Source organism: Apostichopus japonicus, chromosome 16 (assembly GCF_037975245.1).
Source record: "Apostichopus japonicus isolate 1M-3 chromosome 16, ASM3797524v1, whole genome shotgun sequence".
NCBI lineage: Eukaryota > Metazoa > Echinodermata > Holothuroidea > Aspidochirotida > Stichopodidae > Apostichopus > Apostichopus japonicus.
In genome coordinates this window covers 36,002,786-36,028,496 of record NC_092576.1, presented here as the reverse complement: position 1 = coordinate 36,028,496, position 25,711 = coordinate 36,002,786, and the positions used below count along the sequence as shown (strand labels likewise).

The 25,711-nt window shown below is 35.3% G+C and overlaps 2 protein-coding genes across 3 annotated transcripts in view; both read right to left on the bottom strand.

Moving 5' to 3' along the window:
• LOC139983636 (uncharacterized) overlaps nt 1–25,711 on the bottom strand; it is a 75,691-nt gene that overhangs the window by 21,272 nt on the left and 28,708 nt on the right. Inside the window, exon 8 of the mRNA XM_071997310.1 lies at nt 20,639–20,847. Coding sequence (XP_071853411.1) covers nt 20,639–20,847 — 209 coding nt within the window. The remainder of the gene's footprint in view (nt 1–20,638; nt 20,848–25,711) is intronic.
• Nucleotides 1,668–18,396, bottom strand: LOC139983458 (uncharacterized). Of its 2 annotated transcripts, XM_071997008.1 has the most exons (9): nt 17,958–18,396; nt 15,554–15,652; nt 14,979–15,132; nt 14,175–14,385; nt 13,379–13,406; nt 5,487–6,344; nt 3,198–5,171; nt 2,618–2,752; nt 1,668–1,898 (listed from the first exon to the last, which is right to left on the bottom strand). In XM_071997008.1, exons 2-9 carry the CDS (start codon nt 15,648–15,650, stop codon nt 1,693–1,695), a joined length of 3,663 nt encoding a protein of 1,220 aa, XP_071853109.1. In that variant the 5' UTR covers nt 15,651–15,652; nt 17,958–18,396; the 3' UTR covers nt 1,668–1,692. The 2 variants fall into 2 exon arrangements, with proteins under 2 accessions (XP_071853109.1, XP_071853110.1); XM_071997009.1 differs by lacking the exons at nt 13,379–13,406; nt 14,979–15,132; nt 15,554–15,652; nt 17,958–18,396 and having other exon boundaries at nt 14,175–14,337.

The following is a 25,711-nucleotide window of genomic DNA, read 5'->3' as shown; positions in this document are numbered from 1 at the left end:
TCAAATTCAGACATTGACAGAGAACATAACTATAACACAATGGAAACTAAAAGTAAGTAACAAAACAATGTATTTATATAACACCAAGTTAAACAGCTTAAATATAACGAACAGTAAACAAACATATCAGCTTATTGATTTGAATCAATCTAATAGCATCACCACCTTTTTGACTATTTCAGCCATGTTTCAACTAGGCACCTCAGATGTGGCATTATTAAGCAAAGACCAGCATATAAATTAGCTCTATCAGTCAACTATACCAATTTTAAAGAGGTCAACATTCCCTATATTGGTAACATGCAATTGCTTAAATCAAGGTGATGCAGTGATTTTGAAAAAAAAAAATCATTTAAGTAAAGTAATAAAGTTGTTTAATTAAAGAGCAATTCTATTGCTTTGAAAACTGAACTTATATCCAATATCAGACGTAAATAAATTGCTCAACTCAAACTGTCTTACCGGTCAGCCCTTAAACTTAAGTACAAATATCACTTTAATGGGACTGTCATCAACAAACAAAACAACAGTTTTTAAAATAATAATATTAATAGCAGTAATAGCAGCCATCTATTTTCTCCTTTAACAGAAGCCAATCTCACACATTGACAGAGAAAATAACTATAACACAATGGAAACTAAAAGTAAGTAACAAAACAATGTATTCATATAACACCAAGTTAAACAGCTTAAACATAATGAACAGTAAACAAACATATCAGCTAATTGATTTGAATCAATCCAATAGCATCACCACCTTTTTGACTATTTCAGCCATGTTTCAACTAGGCACCTCAGATGTGGCATTATTAAGCAAAGACCAGCATATAAATTAGCTCTATCAGTCAACTATACCAATTTTAAAGAAGAAGTCAACATTCCCTCAGCCCTTAAACTTAAGTACAAATATCACTTTAATGAAGCTGTCATCAACAAACAAAACAACATTTTTGAAAACAATAATATAAATAGCAGTAACAGCCATCTATTTTTCTTCTGCAACCACACTCAATGTCAGAGCTGTTCTCCTTAAAAACAACATTTATCTAACCTTTGTGTGTTTTCTTTTGAAGTTTCTCCAAGCAATTACAAATAAGTAGCTTACATTTTTCCTAGTGTTCTCATTTATCCAGGAGTTTTTCTATTACTTTTTTTTAAATTTTCTCTCTGCAGCTTTTTTTCTAAAGGCGTTCGACACAATTTAAATTATGCAGTGCAACGTAATTACTGAAATGAAAAACATGCCTGTAATAATGTAGTAATTAAGAATTAAAACACATAAACAATAAAAGAGCTGTTCAACCTTTCTAACCCTTTGTTTTTGCTCTGCATAAGTTTTTCTATTACTTAAGGAAATATTATCTGTGCACCATTTTATGTATGTAGTGCAACTTAGTACCTGAATTAAAAATAAACTAGTAATGCAATGTTGCAGTGAATTAGAAATAACACATAGGTCAAATAAGTCACAGCTGTTTTTCTGGTCAGCCATAAATCTAAAATACAAACACAACCTTTAAGAGTGATGTAATGAACAAACAACAAAAGCTTTGAAAAGTATCACAAAAATAGCAGCCGCCTATTTGCTTCCCACGTTTTTTCATGTAGAAAAGTGACACTGAAACTTGTATCCTCATAACTAATTACCACCCACTCCAATAACGGTTTATTTGAAACAGCTGTATAACAGCTCTACTCTTTATTTGCTTTTAGAAAGCGATTTCGAATAAAATCTTTCAAGTTGGTCCATTTGCGCCCTCTAAGGCAATCATACTGCTCAAGAACTTTTTCAATCGCTGCTTTTCCAGGAAGTTTGTTCTGTGCAATTTCCTTTCTGAAGGCTTTCTTCATTATGTCTACTTCTTCATTTGACCAAGGTCTCCTTCTGCATTGTGTTTCTGAAAAAGTGAAAAGAAATTAACTTAAACAATTATGCAGATATGTATTGCACTATTGCCTTAGATGAGAACAGACAAAATCGCCTTAGATGAGAACAGACATGTGTAAAAGGTCACCTAAAGAGCATGCCCGGTGCATCTGTCAGAATGGGAATAGGTCTGTTCATACAAAACTATAATGTTTTCTGGCTTCTCAAAAAACAGGTGGAACAATTCAATCATCTACTAGAAAATGAGTTGCGGCAAATCCCTCAAGAATTAACAAGACTAGTGTAAAAGGCAAATTGTGAGGATTGTTCACAGTAGCTACAGTAACATGTATTTGTTCAGTCATCCATGTCAATGTTACTGTGGATTGAGTCCTATTTTTGTTTTGTATGCAAAGTCGTGAGCAGTTAATGGCATATTTTAGAGTTATTCAAATATTATATTGTGACATTCACTCACATCAGACACATATACATTGAAAATGAGCAAATATATATTATGCTTGAATAGAGTTCAAACAAGTGACTGGTGAGACATTGTACTTTGCACACAACATGAGCAGGCATGACACCCATTTTCATCTGATATAAGCAAAACAGAAGCAAGGAAGCAATTGCAAGAGAAAGTCAGTGTATATTGTGAGCAGTTACTCATATCGCTAGCCGACGTGACGCTAACTGTACATGAAGAATTACAGAAATGTAATATTACAAACTATCTAATTTACATACTTTTTGCAGTTGCTGGAATTGGACTTTGTTCTGGCATTGTCACATGTGGAACATGGTTCAAAGGCTCCTGCTCATCCTCTTCTTCCACTTTCTCATCTTCTTCACTGTCATTTACACTTTCATCCTCCTGTATCTCTGCAAAGAACATCAAGAGTTATATTTGTGATATATATTCAACACATCTTACATACACGTAGACAATAATTGGGTAAAAAGTGCAAGAAAGCTGACTGTACCCTCACCATGTTTAATCATTTCAGCAGTACTACGGGTCTATGAAGGAATTTATTCCCTGTGAAACCAAATACTGAGCTCTAGTTAATCTGTTTTAGGCATTTAGAAATGTAAGCAGCATTTTTAAGCAAAGCAGTCAGGAGTGGTTTGCTGTCATTATACTTGATAATGTTTGACATATTTAGAGCTTGAGGGTGTAGAGAACATTTAGACCTGGGATTGTTTGTAGAACTAGAAATCATTACTCAGAACAACATTCAACATGTTCTACAAACAATTGGGGCTTGCATCATGGAGAAGTATGTGCACAGTTTCCCAAGAAATGTAAAATTGTGGTATTCCTTACCTTCATCTTTTTCTATGTCAATCTCATCAAGTGATTTGCCTGCAAGGTTTGAGGTTCTACCATTCTCCAGCGATAAGAGTAATTTTGAAATTTTCGCAACCTGCAGCGTGGAATCAGGTAGTCTATAAAACTCCCGATGTACTCGTACATCATGACCGAGAAATTTGGCAAGTATGTCAAGCTCGTTGTCTTTGAGGTTCAGCACTTGACTAACCGTGGCAATCTGCTTCCTTAAAGCTGTCGATCGCAGGAAAGTTGGATTAGTTGCTCCACACAAAACAGCATACCTTCTAATACAATCAGAACCTCGAATGTGACCATCTGAAGTCGATGGAAACATATAAGGATTTTCAGCACTTACACCAACGTTCTCTCTGCTACTGAGTAGCAACGACATTGATTCCTCCATTTCTTTAGTTAGCAGAACAGGAACTGTTCTTCCTTTCTTCCCAACAATTTCTACTCTTTTGAATGTCCTGCACAACTCTTTCTCAAAGTCGCTAAGAGAATCATAAATGTAGTCCATGGATTCAGGAAGGCATCTACTATTGTAGTCATCAACACTCATTTTTGAGATCTCACCTTGTCTTCTCCTGTTGAAGAGCATCACTTGTGTCAGAGTAAGTTCATTCAGAGATTTCCAAGCTGTGAAACTGTCACATGTTCCTTCCTTCACAAGCTTCCTTTGTACTTCTGATGTTTCTTTCAGGTAGGATGTGAGACAAAGAACATCTTCTGCTAGAGGCAATGCCTTTGCTTTGTTTCTTTTGTTCTCCGTGAGTGTACGATGGGCATGGACAGAAATATCCTCTGTCCATTTCATCTCGCATAATTCATGAAACTGTGTGGATTTATTAACAGCATTTTCATCACCAGATTTCAATCCTTCAGCTTTTACGATAAGAGCACACTTCTTCAGGGAATGGCCAAGTTTTAATGCAAGACTGGGTACTTTGTATGTATGTGTGCTGCTATCAAATCCTGCTAAATTTCGCGCAGCAGTCACAACGATGTCATATTTTGCAGGATGAATTAGTTCAGTTAAGGTTTGGTTTTCATCTTTGCTTACAACACGAGCGTCAATTAAGAGTCTTGCAACTTCTCGTAGCTTTGTGCGTGTGTAGTTTTGTTGTTCAGGATCATGGCCTAGTTTTAGATTCTCCTTCTTGGCAAACTGAAGAATGAGCTCATCACTCTTAATCACTCTTGACACATTGTCATTTTTTAGAGTAGACAAAAGTTCTGCAACTTCTGAATGCAAATTTGATGGGCTTGGTAACAGCATGGTACCATTTCTGACTCTGTCTCCTCTTTTCTTCTTTCCAGCATCACTCTGCTTATTTTGTAATGGACAGGTGTGCTTCCAGAGAAATTTCCTGGTCAAATACCCGTAGCAGGTTGGGCATGGAACAAACTCTGCTGGATCTACACTTCCCACAGGTCTATACTTCACAAGTAGTTCTCCCCTGCCTTCTTCCAAAACTTTGCAGTTGTTGATGTGATTTCCCAAGTTTCTGATTTTTGTAAGCTTGGCATTTTTCAACGTAATATTAGTTTCTCCCATCCAATCTCTGACAGCAGACTCATCTGAATGTGCACTTTGCAAGTGACGTGGCAACTTTGCTTGGGATATCTCACAGTAAAAGCAGACATGTTTCTTATTATACTTTCTACCATCTGAGTTGCTAGTGGTTTTAACATGTATTAGAGGTGGACCAGGACTATCTTCCTCGTTGAACTTTGCAGTCTCCTGTGACTCTGTAGTATCCACATCAGATCCAAGCAGTAGATTAAGGTTTGGATATCTTGGGAATGAATCATTTGATGCATCTGATGGTGGTACCAATTCTTCCTCTTCAGATGGTAAATATTCACTTCCTTCATCTGAAGAACTTGATGAGTCTTGATCGCTTTGACCATCATCTTCGCCTTCTTCATTACAACATGCCGTCAGCAAACTGTCATCTTTGATTTCTGAAAAGATCAGTGATTGTCACATTTAATTATGAAGTAATAATCAACTATGGAACACCTGCAATAGCCAGAAGAAGCACATATTTTTGCTTTAATTTTGTCTTAAAAATTTGACAAAAAGTAACAAATTGTATCAAAGAGAACACTTAGTGTTAGGCTCTTAGTTATCCATCTTAGCAAACAGACATGTATTTCATACGAGGATTATGACTAGTTGCTTTCCACATAGCATATGCAAACAAATATAATACAGAATCACTTGTATCTGCACATTTAACATGATATGTTGATAATTGTTGATGATATGGTTCTTACTTGTTTCAAGAACTTTGTATCCTCTCACTTGGTCTGCTACTTTCATTTCTTGCTTAAGTTCAATATCTGTTGGCTGGACCTGTTGTGCTACTTTCGGTTCCTTTGTAGATTCTACATCAGCCTCTCTTTCTACATCTGATGGTCGGTTGAGTTCTGCTGCTTGCAATTCTTGCCCAAGTACTGCAGGGTGTTTTGCTTCTGTATCTGTCTTTTGGTCAAGGTCTGCCACTTCCTGATATTGCTCAGATCGTGTATGAGTTTCTCCAAACACCTCTGTAGGTTGTTTATTGTCGTTTACCGCTAGTTTTTGCCTAAGTTCAATATCTGTTGGCTGGACCTGTTGTGCTACTTTCGGTTCCTTTGTAGATTCTACATCAGCCTCTCTTTCTACATCTGATGGTCGGTTGAGTTCTGCTGCTTGCAATTCTTGCCCAAGTACTGCAGGGTGTTTTGCTTCTGTATCTGTTTTTTGGTCAAGGTCTGCCACTTCCTGATATTGCTCAGATCGTGTATGAGTTTCTCCAAACACCTCTGTAGGTTGTTTATTGTCGTTTACCGCTAGTTTTTGCTTAAGTTCAATATCTGTTGGCTGGACCTGTTGTGCTACTTTCGGTTCCTTTGTAGATTCTACATCAGCCTCTCTTTCTACATCTGATGGTCGGTTGAGTTCTGCTGCTGGCAATTCTTGCCCAAGTACTGCAGGGTGTTTTGCTTCTGTATCTGTTTTTTGGTCATGGTCTGCCACTTCCTGATATTGCTCAGATCCTGTATGAGTTTCTCCAAACACCTCTGTAGGTTGTTTATTGTCGTTTACCGCTAGTTTTTGCTGAATTACTGCAGAGGCTTTTGGTTCCCCATCTGTTGGATAAAACAATTTAAAAAAACATAATAATAAATATCAAATATCAAAACAAATAAGGCAACATTAAACACCATGTAGACACCTTTATATTTATGCTGTGGAAAATGGAAACACATTTTCAAATTTACATTTACACATTAGCTACAATCAAAGTACATACCAACTGGGGACTCTCTGCATTAGTGCCCAGAAAGTACTCATTTCTATACTCACACACCAAATGGAGAAACAATGTACTTTGTACATGCAAGATCGAATGATGTATCACATACCACTTGTCGATGCAACCATTGGATTGATCTGCATTCTATTTATCTTGAAACTGAATCCATTTTTAATGGAAAATATTAAGCATACAAAGTGGGGACACTCTGTGCTAGTAACCAGATACATGATTTGTTCTACTATGGCAGTACAGTATAGACATTCATGTAATGCACATTCATGATGTGTCGCATATCAAACGTATAAGGATGCTATGCTCTTCTACATAAGATCTTCCAGACATTATATACAGCTATATAGCATACCAACTTGGGACTCTGTGCATCGGTGCACATAAATACCATACATAAGAAGGGTACCCTTTAACCAACCTTTGTATAAGTTAGTAAAAACAGATAAACAGAATTAATAAAATTAAAAAATATAATCATAAATTCCAAATATCAGAACAAATATGGCAACATTGCACAACATGTCTACACCTTTAAAGTTATGCCCAGCACTTTATAATTACTGTGGTAACACATTTGCAAAAACCAATGACACTATTATGTCAACACTGTAGCAGCTACAATGATGAATTAAATACAAACCATTGACATCTTACAGTAGCACACAGAAACTGATGACACTAATAACATACCTTGTGGGCCAATCTATGATAGAACCTAAGAACAACATAACTTGTACTGATACAATACAGCACATTCATGGAAAGATAGATGAGTCACATACAAAATGCTTGTGAATGCTATGTTCTACTAAAAAAAAAAAATATTTACCAGTAGCTACAATCAAAGAACATACCAACTGGGGACTCTGTGCATCAATGCCTAGAAAGTACTAATTTCTATACTCACACACACCAAATGGAGAAACAATGTACTTTTTGATCTACATTCACCATTAAGATGGAGAGGTGTACCACATACCATTTGAATATTAATGGATGATTTATTCTACTACTTTATACCTTGACACATTAGCTACAATCAAAGTACATACCAACTGGGGACTCTGTGCATCAGAGCCTAAGAAAGTACTAATTTCTATACTCACACACACCAAATGGAGAAACAATGTACTTTTTTGATATACATTCACCATTAAGATGGAGAGGTGCACCACATACCATTTAAATATTAATGGATGATATATTCTACTACTTTATACCTTGACACATTAGCTACAATCAAAGTACATACCAACTGGGGACTCTGTGCATCAGAGCCTAAGAAAGTACTAATTTCTATACTCACACACACCAAATGGAGAAACAATGTACAGTACTTTTTTGATCTACATTCACCATTAAGATGGAGAGGTGCACCACATACCATTTGAATATAAATGGATGATATATTCTACTACTTTATACCTTGACACATTAGCTACAATCAAAGTACATACCAACTGGGGACTCTGTGCATCAGAGCCTAAGAAAGTACTAATTTCTATACTCACACACACCAAATGGAGAAACAATGTACTTTTTTGATCTACATTCACCATTAAGATGGAGAGGTGTACCAGATACCATTTGAACATTAATGGATAATATATTCTACTACTTTATACCTTGACACATTAGCTACAATCAAAGTACATACCAACTGGGGACTCTGTGCATCAGAGCCTAAGAAAGTACTAATTTCTATACTCACACACACCAAATGGAGAAACAATGTACTTTTTGATCTACATTCACCATTAAGATGGAGAGGTGCACCACATACCATTTGAACATTAATGGATGATTTATTCTACTACTTTATACCTTGACACATTAGCTACAATCAAAGTACATACCAACTGGGGACTCTGTGCATCAGTGCCTAGAAAGTACTAATTTCTATACTCACACACACCAAATGGAGAAACAATGTACTTTTTTGATATACATTCACCATTAAGATGGTGAGGTGCACCACATACCATTTAAATATTAATGGATGATATATTCTACTACTTTATACCTTGACACATTAGCTACAATCAAAGTACATACCAACTGGGGACTCTGTGCATCAGTGCCTAGAAAGTACTAATTTCTATACTCACACACACCAAATGGAGAAACAATGTACTTTTTTGATATACATTCACCATTAAGATGAAGAGGTGCACCACATACCATTTAAATATTAATGGATGATATATTCTACTACTTTATACCTTGACACATTAGCTACAATCAAAGTACATACCAACTGGGGACTCTGTGCATCAGTGCCTAGAAAGTACTAATTTCTATACTCACACACACCAAATGGAGAAACAATGTACAGTACTTTTTTGATCTACATTCACCATTAAGATGGAGAGGTGTACCACATACCATTTGAATATAAATGGATGATATATTCTACTACTTTATACCTTGACACATTAGCTACAATCAAAGTACATACCAACTGGGGACTCTGTGCATCAGAGCCTAAGAAAGTACTAATTTCTATACTCACACACACCAAATGGAGAAACAATGTACTTTTTTGATCTACATTCACCATTAAGATGGAGAGGTGTACCAGATACCATTTGAACATTAATGGATAATATATTCTACTACTTTATACCTTGACACATTAGCTACAATCAAAGTACATACCAACTGGGGACTCTGTGCATCAGAGCCTAAGAAAGTACTAATTTCTATACTCACACACACCAAATGGAGAAACAATGTACAGTACTTTTTTGATCTACATTCACCATTAAGATGGAGAGGTGCACCACATACCTTTTGAATATAAATGGATGATATATTCTTCTACTTTATACCTTGACAAATTAGCTACAATCAAAGTACATACCAACTGGGGACTCTGTGCATCAGTGCCAATAAAGTACTACCCTGTAATTTCTATACTCAAACACACCGAATGGAGAAACAATGTACTTTTTGATCTACATTCACCATTAAGATGGAGAGGTGTACCACAAACCATTTGAATGTTAATGGATAATATATTCTACTACTTTATACCTTGAATCATTAGCTACAATCAAAGTACATACCAACTGGGGACTCTGTGCATCAGAGCCTAAGAAAGTACTAATTTCTATACTCACACACACGGAATGGAGAAACAATGTATTTTTTTGATCTAGATTCACCATTAAGATGGAGAGGTGTACCACATACCATTATTTGAATATTCATGGCTGATTTATTCTACTACTTTATACCTTGACACATTAGCTACAAGCAAAGTACATACCAACTGGGGACTCTGTGCATCAGATCCTAGAAAGTGCTAATTTCTATACTCACACACACCGAATGGAGAAACAATGTATTTTTTTGATCTACATTGACCATTAAGATGGAGAGGTGTACCACATACCATTTGAATATTCATGGCTGATTTATTCTACTACTTTATACCTTGACACATTAGCTACAATCAAAGTACATACCAACTGGGGACTCTGTGAATCAGTGCCTAGAAAGTACTAATTTCTATACTCACACACACCAAATGGAGAAACAATGTACTTTTTTGATATACATTCACCATTAAGATGGAGAGGTGTACCACATACCATTTGAACATTAATGGATGATATATTCTACTACTTTATACCTTGACACATTAGCTACAATCAAAGTACATACCAACTGGGGACTCTGTGCATCAGAGCCTAAGAAAGTACTAATTTCTATACTCACACACACCAAATGGAGAAACAATGTACAGTACTTTTTTGATCTACATTCACCATTAAGATGGAGAGGTGCACCACATACCTTTTGAATATAAATGGATGATATATTCTACTACTTTATACCTTGACAAATTAGCTACAATCAAAGTACATACCAACTGGGGACTCTGTGCATCAGTGCCTAGAAAGTACTAATTTCTATACTCACACACACCAAATGGAGAAACAATGTACTTTTTGATCTACATTCACCATTAAGATGGAGAGGTGTACCACATACCATTTGAATATTAATGGATGATTTATTCTACTACTTTATACCTTGACACATTAGCTACAATCAAAGTACATACCAACTGGGGACTCTGTGCATCAGTGCCTAGAAAGTACTAATTTCTATACTCACACACACCAAATGGAGAAACAATGTACTTTTTGATCTACATTCACTATTAAGATGGAGAGGTGTACCACATACCATTTGAATATTCATGGATGATATATTCTACTACTTTATACCTTGACAAATTAGCTACAATCAAAGTACATACCAACTGGGGACTCTGTGCATCAGATCCTAGAAAGTACTAATATCTATACTCACACACCAAATGGAGAAACAATGTACTTTCTGATCTACATTCACCATTAAGATGGAGAGGTGTACAACATACCATTTGAATATTCATGGATGATATATTCTACTACTTTATACTGTACCTTGAAACATTAGCTACAATCAAAGTACATACCAACTAGGGACTCTGTGCATTAGATCCTTGAAAGAATATAAATACTTACACAATACAAGTAGCTACAAGAAAATGACAAACCAAATGAGGACGTTGTGTCTGAGTGCCTAAAAACAATATTTGTTTAGTTTTACACTGTACACTGATGGAGACACTGTATTGTGCCCAATGAAGAAGATCACTGTTTAACAAACCATGTTTGGATAAAATATTCTATCTTTTAGAAATTTAACACATTTGCAATAGAAATAATACACGTACCAAATGTGATCACTCTATGTCATTACATAGGTACAGCATTAATATTTGGACCTTGTGTACCAATGGCTAGGAGCAATAGTTCTGGTACATGCAATGAACTTTTCACATTAAAAGGATAAGTGCATGAGCTACATCAGATGTAGCACATAGGCCTGCCAATGCATATGTTGTTGTAATAATTAGTAAATAAACACCATTGAAAACTCCATGCTAGAACCTATGCTAAAGCAGCAACTTAAGACAATTCATGTCTTAGAATTAAACCTGCAGTGGCCCTTGGGACAATGGAGAATGTTTAATGCATATTTAAGAAGATGATGTATCACATATGACATGTGGATTCTATGGTATATAATGATTACAAACTAAGATCTAGAAAAAAATGATTTGGACATTATGAACTGGTACGAAAAGTAAAACATTTTTCCCATTAGGGTTAGGAGGGCAACTAATGTAAATTTAAACTAGATATGGTACATTACACACCAACTGAAGATAAAATATTTGTCTACTTGGCGATGTAGAAATTATGTACTGTACCAATTAGTGGCACTGCACACTGTCACAGGTAACAACAACATATTTCTATCACATGCACTACATCATATGCCATATGTTGTAAACTATGTGTGATGCAAGGTACTGTAAGGATTGATATATGATGTACCAACATTGCTGCTATTTTCTACTAATTCGTAACTTAACTTATTTGCAACGGTTAATTCTATACTGAATCAACTAAGTATGCATGTACCTTCAAACAATGTATTTCTTGCATACGCACCATATTCCAATTGGAAAATTATCATATCTGTAGGCTGTGACCTATCAAGGCTACTATGCTATACTACTTTACTTCACATTAAAATTAAACTGTTCACGAGATCTACATATATCATATACAGATTTACTGCACACAGTACCAAATGAGGACACTAACTATTATATCCATATGTGCTTGCTCCAAAACAAACTAGACATTGTTTGGAATGACCATGATCACCCGCTTCACTGTTATCTGCACGATAATATCATAACTAGGGGCACTGGCAGACTGCGTCTCCCACCCATGAGAAGCAACCGTCATCGCAATTCATTTATTCCACGTGCAATAAGGCTTTACTATGATAACTTGAGCCGTTAGGTCCTGCCTTTGTGTGTTTTATTGTTCGATTGTTTAATGTTTTATCGTTCGCTCTATCACTATTTTTCATATTTGTAACATAGCCATATTTTTTACAGTAGAGTGATTGACTGACTGACTGACTGGCTGATTGACTGACTGACGGACTGACTGACTGACTCAGTCACTTACTTACTTACTTATTATATGTACATTAATAAGACTCTCAATTATTCTGTCAACTTATTATTACAATTACCTCTTTTTATACTCTCATCAAATCATCAGCTGAAATGTTAGGTTGAAACAAGAAAGACAATAATGAACAGGCAAAAGAAAAAATGTGAGAATTAAACAATGCAAAAAAAAAGGTGTTGGATGGATAGTCCACTGGCACAAGTTGATGCAAAGATATTCATGATTTTCTTTGGAAAAATGTTTCAAATGTGTCTGGCAATGATGTTATGACAGAGTTAGTGGTGTCATTACATCAGACTAACTGAAAATACTTTTGTGTTTTATTATAAAGTGCAAACCATTTATCGAGAGTGGAAATAACATTCTTACTAAAAATTTGTATTTTAAGGATTAAATTCAGAGTAAAATGAGAGCTATTTCCAATGAAAATCCAAACGTATCATATTTTAAGAACAAATCAACAGAAAAATTATGTAGTTAAAGTAGAGCTTTTGAAGAAATGATGACATATCACAGACCACCCACTCGGATCAATTTCCTGCAATTTTCTAGGCATTAACTTGCAAGTATAATTAACCACAAAGCAACACATTTAGAGACAAAATATTGAGACAGGGTTTTAAAGTACTAGTGCGGAATATTTTCATCTTTTTCGTGAATGTACAGTAACATCATCTGCCACTGGAATATCCCTTTAACACTTAATGGAATGCAAAAGATAAACAAGGCAAAATAGCCTTTAACTGTGTAACTGCAGAAAATAATAACTTGAAAACCAACACAAGAAATGAGAATTAACCTGTATGGGTCAGAGAGGAGCCTGGTGGCTGGAATGGAAGACATATATTGCACACATTTCAGTACTGAAGCTATGTGAAATGAGAATGAGAAACTTCCTGTCAAAAGTTTATTGCTGAATGCAAAGGATTACAGCAGATCAAGTTAACAATTTCCATCTGACTGGATCTAGGCATATTGCACTTGGACACCGTTTAGTATGAAAATTGTTTACAACAGATTAGCCGGAACAACCCTTCACATTCAGTACACCAAATAGATAGACAGATTTATTCTTATTCTCGAGTTAGAAATGAACATGACATAAGTTTTGGTAAGGACTCTTTGAGCTGACTTTTTCAATGGGATACAGATTAGGTCACTTTGAAAATACATATATGATACACAAAAATAAGCTGGATACCTCTCAGTCTTACTAAATGGACATTATTGTTTAGTAAAACCACTTGCAAGCTGCTTAACAGTGATTAGTGATGGACTTAATACACAACCACATTTTGTTTCCCAACAATGAATGTACAGTAATGCATTCTATTCCCATGGGAACATTTAGCTAGTGATGGCCTAGTTCATCATTCCAGGTGCATTTTGGCAGACATAGGTACCATAAGGATGCCAAGTAAATGATCTCACCTTCAGTCTGCACTCTGTATACAACCAAATAAGTGAGAAATTAAACACCCAAGAGACTACAACGAGCCTGTTAGTCAGCTATGAAATATACAAATCAATATACACTGAGAATACAATATCCAAACTTATCGTGCACAAAATAAAACATTAAATTCCTACTGTACCTTCTTCATCCATGGCATATCCTTCTCGTCAAGGCCGTAATCATACAAAATTTCTACTCCTGGGGTAAGTCTTTCTTTGCTTAACAAGCACAGAATGGGCAAATTGTTCAGAGCCTTGACTACCATTTTTGCATTGGCCTGATCTCCTCTTCCGTGGTTTACGAGACGGCCAAGCTTTGGACCATGAGTGGGTTCATTTGTAGCATCAACACTGCAAGAAAAAAGATACCAGTCACAAACACATGTAGTATACAATATTCCTAATTAATGGTGCTGATAAACACAGCCATTTTAATTGCAATACCTACAAAATGTGAAAGATAAATATATTGTAAACATTTATGGTTTTAATAGTGATAATCAAAAGAATAAACAAATGCAGTCAATATATTGTTAATAAAACTTTCCTTTCATGTGGAAAGCCATCAGATTGTACAATGACAAGGCTGTTTTGAATATGAATTATCTGTCTCCTCTCTCAATCATAACTGCAACTTTCAGTGATGGTGAGAAAGTTATTTAATGTGCTTTTGTATGCTTGAGAAAAGAATAGTGGAAAAAATAGAGCGATAATTCATATACCCTCGAACATTCTCTTGCCTGAGGTCCTAGGCTTTTTATTAATTTCAAGTCAAGAATAGTCCAGAATTGGATAGATTCAGAATCAGACAAGAACTCCTTAGGCTGTAAGTACATACTGTTGTGTATAATGTATATAGTGAAGCAAGTAAAGTGCACTATGGTTATAAACCATTTTGGGCTATAAATGGACTTTTTACTTCATGACAATTACATATAGCTTACCACCATTTCTTGTCTTGATATTTGAAGAAATATCTGAATACACTGCTGGTATGTTCCTCCCTAGTCTCCCCTTCTCTCCCAGAAATGAGTTCACCATGATAGGAGAAAAGGAATTCCCCTTTCTCAACTATGCAGTCGGTAAAGACACCTCTCCCTTTAATAATGAAAAGATATAGAACACATTCCTGCATCACAGCTAATGAAAAGAAAAGTTTAACAGTACAGTATTACATTTTGCGTTAGGAGACACCTTGCCAGTATAAGGCTATCCATCTGCTTTGTCACTCCACACTAATATGGTAACAAAGTTGGTAAATTGGATCTATTTCATAACTGAAGTGAACCAAACAACTGACAAGTAAGAAAAACATTAACTAAACAAAGCTTCAACATTTGATGAGTTAAAAAGTCGCAAACTGTATTACGCTCAGCATATGAAAGAGTTTTGTTCAGCACAGTAATTGGTTTACAGTGGTGAAAGTCCATCTGTCCATTTTGCAAGAAAGTATGCTGAATATATTATTGAAAAAGTGCTTATGAAGGGAAATACTTGCAATATTTATGATAATGCATACCTTTTCCTGGAGAATTCTTTACAAGGAATCCAGGGGGATCCTCTTCTGTACATAGTTCTGTAACAGATCTACGTCTTTTTCTTGTTCTTCTTTGCATGTCTAGTTGTTAAAATGAAGATTAATAAACACAAGGTTAGATTTTGTAGATTTTCGTACATTTGTGTTGCTCTATAGAAGATTTTCACATGACATCATTGACCTTCAACAAACCAAAATTATACAAGTCTAATATTAGCTTAGTTATAGTTTTTTAAACATCAAAATGGTAGACAACAATTGCATGACAGCATGTATCTGTTTGGATGGTGAAAAACCTTATTAGATCTTTGATGTAAGGATTCATGATATAAACATTTACTGCAATAATGTAAGTAAGTACAGTAGCCTAACAAAGCCTATAATGCAGGTCATAGACTAACCGATGCACTGGTAATATTTCTCTTAATCTGTTTGTTGGAGTGATGAACTATGAACATTTTGAGTGTGGAATAATGACATTTGTGGTTTTCTTCTCTCTTCAAATTTCAACAATGTAGTACTTGGGGGAAAAAGCATTGTAGTGAACTGACTGACCCATGTCACTGGTTATTTCTTTTAGTACTGAAACCAGCGTCTTGTTAGGAAAAGTTAGTGAGGTTAAAAAATATTCCATTCACAATTGCTTCCAATTAATAACCAATGCAACAGAATGTAAAGATTAAAATGTTTTCATGACACTTTCATGAACAAGTAACTGTCACTTAAGCAAAAGAAGGGGTCAGTGAAATAACAGACTAAAGTCAAGAACTAAGACACAGCTTGTTTGGTTCTTTACATCCTATCAGTTAGTTTGAATTGTTTTGGTGATGATAAAAATATTTCATCAGATTAACTTTCTCAGGCGAATAAAGGCCTAAGTGGCCTTCCATGGCCTTTTTACTATTTCTGCTACCTAAAGCCTATGGATAGATCTTCCAACAATTAAGAACACCAACATAGGCCTACATATTCACATTTTGGGACAATATCTTACAGCATAGTTTTGAATGTTCACTTGTTCTTAAATATGAGCTACTTCACAATTAAGATGGTTGTGTAACACATGTAGTTGTATAACATCAAAATCTTCTTCTTCATACACAAATATGCACCAAGCTTTGAGAAAGTCACAAAAACAAATTGATAGTCTTGTTATCCCAAAGCGAAGACAGAGTGAAACAATCTCGTGGTAAACTGAAACTGAAGTTGTAATGAAATGTCCAAACACAGTATTTGGATCTATAGGAAAACCAGAAGAAGCCATATCATAGCACCAACAATGGTACTAAGCTACTGATAATAATTGACTAACCCACATGACCAACACTTAGGGTAGTAGGATGGTGACTTCGAAGTTCGCCCACTTAAGACTTAAAACACCCCAAAACTAAATCTTCTGGTATAAATCACCAGAAAATATACTTCATATGGTGGGAGAATTGTGTTTTAGTACGATACACCGCCAAACTTTCTTTCCTGCAAACTGTTTTCACGTTGTTTTCCAAGAAAATTCTTCGTGATTGTGGAACTGGTATTTCTTGCTAGAGTATTGCGAATTTCGGCCACGCAACCTACAGTGTGGCGCTGGTAAAAATTGGTGGCGCTGTTGCTTTTTCAGTAATTATAACAGACTTCATAGATCTTTCGTCATTTTATTGACAAATATGTAAGTAATTTCTTGCACACGGGTCATTTTGGAGAGAAAATAACTGTAGCTTCGTAATTTTTCGTGAAATTGGCTGTTGCTATAGGTTGTCATGGTGATTGTCATGGTGGATTTTCGCAGTATGGCGAACTTCGCAATACTGACTATACTAGTAATACTAAAGTAGTACTAGGCCTAGGCTAGTAGTACTACTACTCAAAGAGTGATTTTCTTAATCATTACAAGTGTGTGGAGTGATGGCTAGTCTACCTGGGGTATATACTATAACATCGTGTATCATGTTAACCTATCCAAATGGGGAGGACCCTTTTGATACTTCACGATTACCTATCCAACCGGGCACGTGTTCCTGCTTGACAAAATGCATGGCATATACCTTATCGTCTCTGTGTTGATGCTAACGTTACTTATGTTAGGCTACCCTAGCCTTATCTTAAAATGAGTGGGACAAATATCATTGTTCAATCATTCCGTAACTTTTGTTGTCTCTAAATTACCATTAAAAGCATTAATCGTTCCTTTTTAATTTAGACAGAACGTTGGTAAAACAGTTACGACTAGACTAGCACAGAACTAACGATAGTAAGTCTATCAGACTAGGCCTAGCCTAACTTTAGCCTGGGCCTATCGGAACGGGGACGTCCACGTTTGATATTACGCTAATTAAACAACGTACGAGTTGTTTACTTGGAATTATTGCACATTGCTTAATTTACTTACTCGCTAGGTCCTTTTCTGGAAAAACAACGACTTGAATCACTGACTTATTCTGGATGTTTTCACTTGTAGTAGTAAGTAGCGTGCTCCTTGTGTAGTTGTGTAGTTACATTTCGACTAAACGGGGACATCGTAGGTGAGGGCAGTCGTCAACTTTCGCGGCAGTGACATGTCACGTGATTTGATTTCTCACTGTGCAAACAGGGACCGCGCATTACAGACAACCATGCTCAGAAAACACAAATATTTACACTCAAACGTTTCAAATATACTAATTGACGACTCCCGCCTATTGAACTGGAAATTTTAGCGGTAACTATTTTGACCAATAGGAACAGAGATACGAGCATAAACCAAACGGGGACGTCCCCGTTTGGGAGCAAGTCCCCGGTTGGAAGGTGTGTAACACTATGAGTGTCCTCAATTGGAAGCTGTTACACACGCACACATACACACGCAGTCATGACCGCATAGATTCCTACGGCTAACGCCAAGGAATCAAAAAGTGAGGTCCGCTCGATATCGATCGGAGTCTGAGCAGTTATTTCGGGTATAATGGGAGGATTACACTACTTTAGGCGTTTACGCATACAATGGAAGTTATATTATTATACAAACACAGGGGAATCGGTCTTCATAAAAACCTATCAAACCTAACCCCTAAAACACTGATCCATCCTACTGACTAACAATTCCAGAACGTTTCCTTATTAAATTGAAAAAAAAAACAATATAAAACCCGTCCGTAATATTGAATTACTATATTTAATCAATGTAACCACTTTATCAATGTAACCACATATGTAATCACATATGTTATCAATTTAACCACGACTTCAAGTTTCCTTAATACTCGGTTCGTACCCCGTATTTTAACAATTCCCGAACGTTTCCTTTTGAAATATCATATTTAATCAAGGTTGGGCGAAATGACCAGACTGGTTGGCCGAAATGACCAGGCTGGTTGGGCGAAATGACCAGGCTGGTTGGGCGAAATGACCAGGCTGGTTGGGCGAAATGGTAAGGTTGGGCGAAATGGCAGTTGGGCGAAGTGTCCTGCTTCCGTTTGCTTGCACCTTTTCGAAGATATCTCATCTTCCTCATCAGGACAGTAAGGCTTTAAAATTATATAGTTGCATAAGTCTGTAGCCATTTCGTGATAACATATATATGATTTATCATGTTGATACATGTAGCAAAGTTTAAAATACATTGAGTAGGTAGGAGGATCCATGTTGGAATAGCTGACTATTTGGAAATGCTGAGATTTCCAAGAAAGATGCTCCTTGACTCTCACAGTGCCATAGGAGTCACATCCTTCAGGGAAAGATAATTGCCGACTCTGGAAGTTTTGAATACAACAAAGCACTTCTTATTGATGCGTTTAAGATGATTACTTAGAGACTTTTTGAAAATCAGTGATGGGTGTCCAATGAATGGAATACTTATAATGTATTTAGTATCATCATCCTCTTTATCCTGATTAGCTTCTTTTGGACCAAGCTTCTTAAAAAGGAATTTGTTGACACAATCATCGAAAATCTTATTAGAATAGCCGTTATCAATGAAAATCGTCTCTAATTTGGATAATTCTTCATGGAATAGAGACCAATTGCTACAAACAACAAAAGCACGATTAAGAAAGCAATATATTAGTCCTGTCCTCCATGCCCAAGGGCAAATGGCATTAAAAATGTAATCAACAGGAATGTTTTAATTAGTTTTCTTTTTTGAATTTATGATTTTTAAATAGATAAAGCTCACGATGTCCCAACTTGTTTTTACTTATTCTTTAAAATAATGAGTGAAATAAATACTAATTTAACTGATATGGCATGACATTACTTTTATTGCTGAAATTTATGACATTAATAATTGCCAAAAATGGTTTCTACTATTTTTAAATAAAATGCAATTGAGCTTTAGAATAATTTTGTTACAATTCCCTTTTTTTAACTTACTTTGAGTAACTAATTTTGAAACTGCAACAACTGAAATTGTTTTATCGGTTGCTTGCCTCGTATAAATTTCAGTTTTGCTATAGTATTGTTATTTGATCATGATAAAATGGGTTTTTAACAATAAATGTTTTAGTCTTTTGCTATTTTGCATTGTCATTATTTATCTTATTTTATAATAATGATAAAAACATTTCTTAAATAACATGTTTATAACTAAAAAAAAAACTTTTTTGGAAGGTGTTGCCCTCAAAGGTAACATTTATTACTTTAAAACTCTAAAAATAGATTTTAGAATATTCATTATACTCACAAGAATTATTAAATATCAACCTACTTTGTGTATATAACTCTTATTTGATCCTTATAAACATTCCTGTCATTCAAAACAAATTTCTTTGTTAAACTGTAACAAGAAACTAAACAAAGAACGCTTTCAAAAAGACCCACCAACCCATTCAACCCTCGTTTACCAACACCCTCTTAAAATATTCTCTATCTATTCTTTCTATTTTGTTTTATTTATAACACCCTACATAAATCAATTCTTGATGACCTAATCATTAAAATAAATCCATCTAAACTAGTCATATCCAATTCTTGACATTAAAATGCATCACACTTTACATTCTAAATTGTTAGTTTAATATTGGTAATTATTATTAATTAAATTGATTCCCTGTTTAACTGTTTTGATGATTCTAACATCTACACCGGAATACTTACGTCAGCTCCTTCAAGCTTGTACACTGTGAAGAGTAAGACAAGATGGCCGCCAACTGTTCATTGGTTAGTCTCCCGATGGGGTCAATGATCAACAGCTGCTGGAGAGAACTTAGGATAGAGAGAGAGAGACCAGACTGAAGGATAAGATTCAGACCAGACTCGTCAACTCTAGGAGAGCAGAACTGTAAATACACACTGAAGATAGGAATCTAGAATGAAAGAATAGAGTTATATAATAGAGTAAATAGAAATAAATAGATAGGATTTGGTGAGGACTAGAATAAGTAGAATCATATTATAAATAATATATATAACAACATTAAAAGTAAGGAAAGTAAAGCGATACACTAGGAAATTTAGGTCGTGTTTATTTTAAAAATACTGTAGGAATAAATTAATGGAACAGAATGAAAATGTAGTATAGAATTTAAATGTTAGCCGCTAATATTATAGGAATCATTTAACGAAAACCCGACTGCATTTAATGGAAGAAGTTTTTGGGGAAGAATTGTGTTTAAGTAAATAGGTTTTTACTGGTAACTAAGACGCAATTTAGAGAAACAGTTGTAGATCAAATCCATGCTTGAAAGCAAGAAAAGTTAAACTAATATATCAATTTACAAATTATTTCATGATAAAATGATGTATATCTGTGTTTATTTCTCTAAACACTCAAATAACATCACATGGAGTTTACCGACAGTCTCTTGAATTATCAACTTCATAAATAAATTACAGTTATAGTGTGACTTAACTTCTAGTAGATTTTATCAAAATGTGACATTTTTCTTTCTATGTGTTTGTAGATATTCTAAATTGGTAATGCGTTTGATCTTACTTTAAAAGTTATCGTTTCTTCCAATTAAATAACATCCACCGCTTTTTAAAACTATATTTCTTTAAACATAATGTTATGCTTTGATCTTGCAATATTTCATATCCTTGAGTGTTTAATTATATTAATTAATTACTATGTTTTAGTTTAATCGGGTTGGTTGGGTCTTCATGTCATATTTGTTGATACTAAGGAATTCAGCGGGAGTGAACATTTAGAGGACATACATAGATTAACAAACACTATCGATAAATCAGTCAATTACAAGTTGAATGGGAGGATGTCGCCCTTGTAAATAAACATCTGTTATTGATCGATACAAGTTCAAATAAGTGGCGCACTTTCAAGTTTTAAAACGTTTTCGTTTTAAAAATTTATGATAAGTTTTTTAGATATAACTTCACAAAAATTAGAATATTGTTGTACAGAGATTCTTTTTAACAAAACTATATTGTTTGAGGTATATTGGTAGGAGTTAGGTCATTCAACTTATATCAATAACATTATTCCAGGTAGCCTGTTGGTAAAATGAGACTGCGGGCTTTTTTATATAACTGGCTGTATCTTCAGACAAGGAATCATTTCGGTCCTTCGATTAGGCTAATACTCATTGTGGACTGTTATTTATTGACTTGTAAGCAGGTCTATGTGGCTGTTTATCAAGTTTATCAACCAGATTTTTTAAAGACTAATTTGCGGCGTGTACTTTCTTGTGAACGTTTTTCTGAATTTCATTTTGACGCCATTGAATCAATTATGAGATTATGCAGTTGCTATCCTTGCCTGAAACTAAAACAAGAAAAAAAGGAGTTAAAACACATGCAGCGTATACATTCAGTTAATAGTAATAGTTTTCAGCAAGAATAATAACATTATGAGCAATAGGAATACTAAGTATAACGAGAATCAAAACATTCTATCTTAAAATCTATTTTAGCCTACAGCAGCTGGTACGGTGTTTGTATAGCTATATCTCGTACACCTGACTATATGCATTGTTTAACCGAAACTAGGTTACTTTAATTTGTTGTAATCAATTGTTACGCTTCTCGAAATAAACATCAGCACTAACTGCCGTAATAATTAAAAATCCGGTGCTACCATCCTCCCCGGTACAAAAAAAATTAACTTAAGATGTAAGATTTGCCCACTGACAAGATCCTGCGAATTTTAAAATTACACAAAAGCATGCATGATATCCAACAGAAAAGAATGCAATAAAGTATAAGGCTACATAAATATGACTATGACCGTACAACTTACTGTGTCGTTACACAGTTGCATAAGTTAGATTACGGTGTATGCTGTAATGTGTATGTGATGTTTAAAAAGATATGTATAGTAAGACGGGGTAAAAAAAAAACGTTTCCTTAAAGTTTAACATAAAACTCGTTAGGTAGATGCTTAGGTAGATATTTTAGCATTGTCAGTTGACAAGTGGGAATACCTTCCTAAATAGCCATAATAAAAATTTCAATCACAATGAGTAAAGGAGAAATTCCAGAAAAGGGGTGGTTTTTTTTTTACACCGGCTGTTAGTCATTTTTGGGGTAAAAAAAAACCCTGCTGGGGTAAAAAAAGTCCACACTGTTAAAACAACAACATACTACCAAAGAAAATGTGCAAAACCACCAGAAATATTTTCAGCACACTTTAGAAAAGCTTTATTTGGGCATTTTCAATCAAGTTCTGCATGAATTAACCTATTGCCAAACGATAAACTCCGGGAAACAAACCCCACCTTCCGAGACTAAGCAAGATTCTATCAAGACTGTTTAATACCCCCTAAAACATTATTGACAATGTTTTATGAGTTTTATTCTATATATTAGTGTCACATCCAGCTGTGGGGTTGGGACTTAGGGTAGAGAATAATTTAGGACTCTAAAAATAACAAGATAACCATATACAGCAGACATATATTGTGTTAGGCTATAACACTAGGCTAACATAGAAATAACTTAGGTTAAGAACAGGCAACAGTTAGTTATAAAAATGTAAATTATTATATTGGTAGAAATTAGAGGAGCATAGATGTACTCCCTGTGTCAATCATATAGCAATTCTAACATTCTGTGATAAATATAAACCATTTTGGGAGGAAATTAGGACTGGTCTTTTTTTACCCCAAACGGACACTAAACCCTGGGGTAAAAAAAACCCACGTCATTCGAGAAAACTGGCAGATCGTGCGGGTAATTACATTACTGATTCATGTAGGTACGCCTCTTGTTATCATAACCAAGAAACAAAAACCTCTATATCAGTTCTAATATTTTTGCAGGATAAAGTTAAAGGACAGTGTTCAGAACTTAAATATTTGCTATTTTTAGAGTATGGGAAAAATCGGCGCTAAAAGTATCGGTACGCCGATGGAAAAGAATAGTAACAATCAATAAAGTATGTCAGAATTGACTTGGGCACCATGGTTTTCACATACACCATACAAAAATGTGTTTCTATTTCTCACGACTTGTAGTTGGGGGGTGGTTTTTTTTTACCCCAACTACCCTGTGGTTTTTTTTACCCCGTCTTACTATATAGGGTTATTTTCACTAGTCACAGACTAATTATCATAATATGCAAGGTGTTTGGAGCGCATCAAAAATAAATGTATAGGGTTATTTTCACTAGTCATAGACTAATTATCATAATATGCAAGGTGTTTGGAGCGCATCAAAAATAAATGTATAGGGTTATTTTCACTAGTCATAGACTAATTATCATAATATGCAAGGTGTTTTGAGCGCATCAAACAGTAACTGCCAAAACGTTTTGTTACGGAGTGAGGCGCGCTAGATAAAACAAAATGTCTCTTACAAAGTAATGAGGTTTTGAAACTCCAATTCACTCTGAGCAACAAGGCAGAGTAGGCGGCTGTTTTTGGCGTTGGTAAACAGGGCGTCAACCACAGAATATATGTCGTGGAGACAAGCCTAGGGTAGATATTACCGAGAGAGGCTACATTATCTGGGTAGACGGTATACGTGTTTGGATATCCGAGTGAGAGTTCCCATCACCGACCGAAGGGAGGCACCTGCCCATGCCGTGACTCAGAGGTTGTCTAGATCTTTTCACGTAAGTGGACATTTGTTTGAATTGATAAACTAAGACACATATATTAATTTATATGAATTTTGGATGATGTGACTAATATTTAATGTCCTAATATTAGAAGTATGTTTATGCGTAGTGTAGTGTAGCCCAATGGTAAGTGGGAATAACTCATATGGGGATTAAAATGTACTTAAAACTATATTTTATGAGTGAGGGTTCATTAAAAAGCATGGGTTGAATATTCATGATCATTGCTGGAGAGAAATCTAATGTAGCAAAGCAGATAATATGTTAATTGAATCGTACAATAATACATTTTTGTTATGATAAGCATACTGTTACATTTTTACGTAAGTGTTAAAAGAATCCGAGTGGGAATTTATTAATTTAGTTTTTCACGTCACAGTGTAATGTACATGAATTGGTCAGAACTTGACACCACGGAATTAAATAACATACTAACTGGGTGGGAAACTGTCCCATCGCCCATAAAATTAGTTTGCGCACCCAGTAATAAGAAACTTGTAACGCGCGTGCGCGCTACAGTATTGCCATTATTGGACAAGTGGACGATACCTACATGACTAGACTTTGAAACATAAACTTCATATAGTCTCTGTGCTTTTACAGTTTCAGAGGCTATAGCTGTGAAGTCAACTTATTATGAGCCTTTCACGGCGCTCACATGCGCCATTGCTTTGTAGGTTCCTACATGAAATAAACTCCCTGGTGTTTTGTCCGACCAAGAAATAACACCACGAACTACTAAAGCGTTCGTCCTGATACTTTAAGCACTCCTACAAAAGTACTACAATACTGCGTATTTGCAGACATATGCAGTTGTAGTTCCTCCTACACATTGTGTCTAGTTACCATAACATTGTGTTATATCTAATGTTAGCCAACTGTGACCAATATACCAGGGGCGTCGATTCTAAGCGACAGAGGGGTTTGTGCTCCCAACGGCTAAACTCGGGCAAAAATATGATGCCGTCCCCCTGCATGCCCAGTAAATGATAGTAGATACATAGAACAATACAACCAATCACGAAAAGTTTGAGAGTTTCCCTAAAAGTATTGTTAACTGCAACGACACGAATAATCCCCAGCCAAACACGTTTGTAACTTAAAACACTCCGTTTCGGGGCTGGCTCGTTCATTTGGATCATTGCATCATCAAA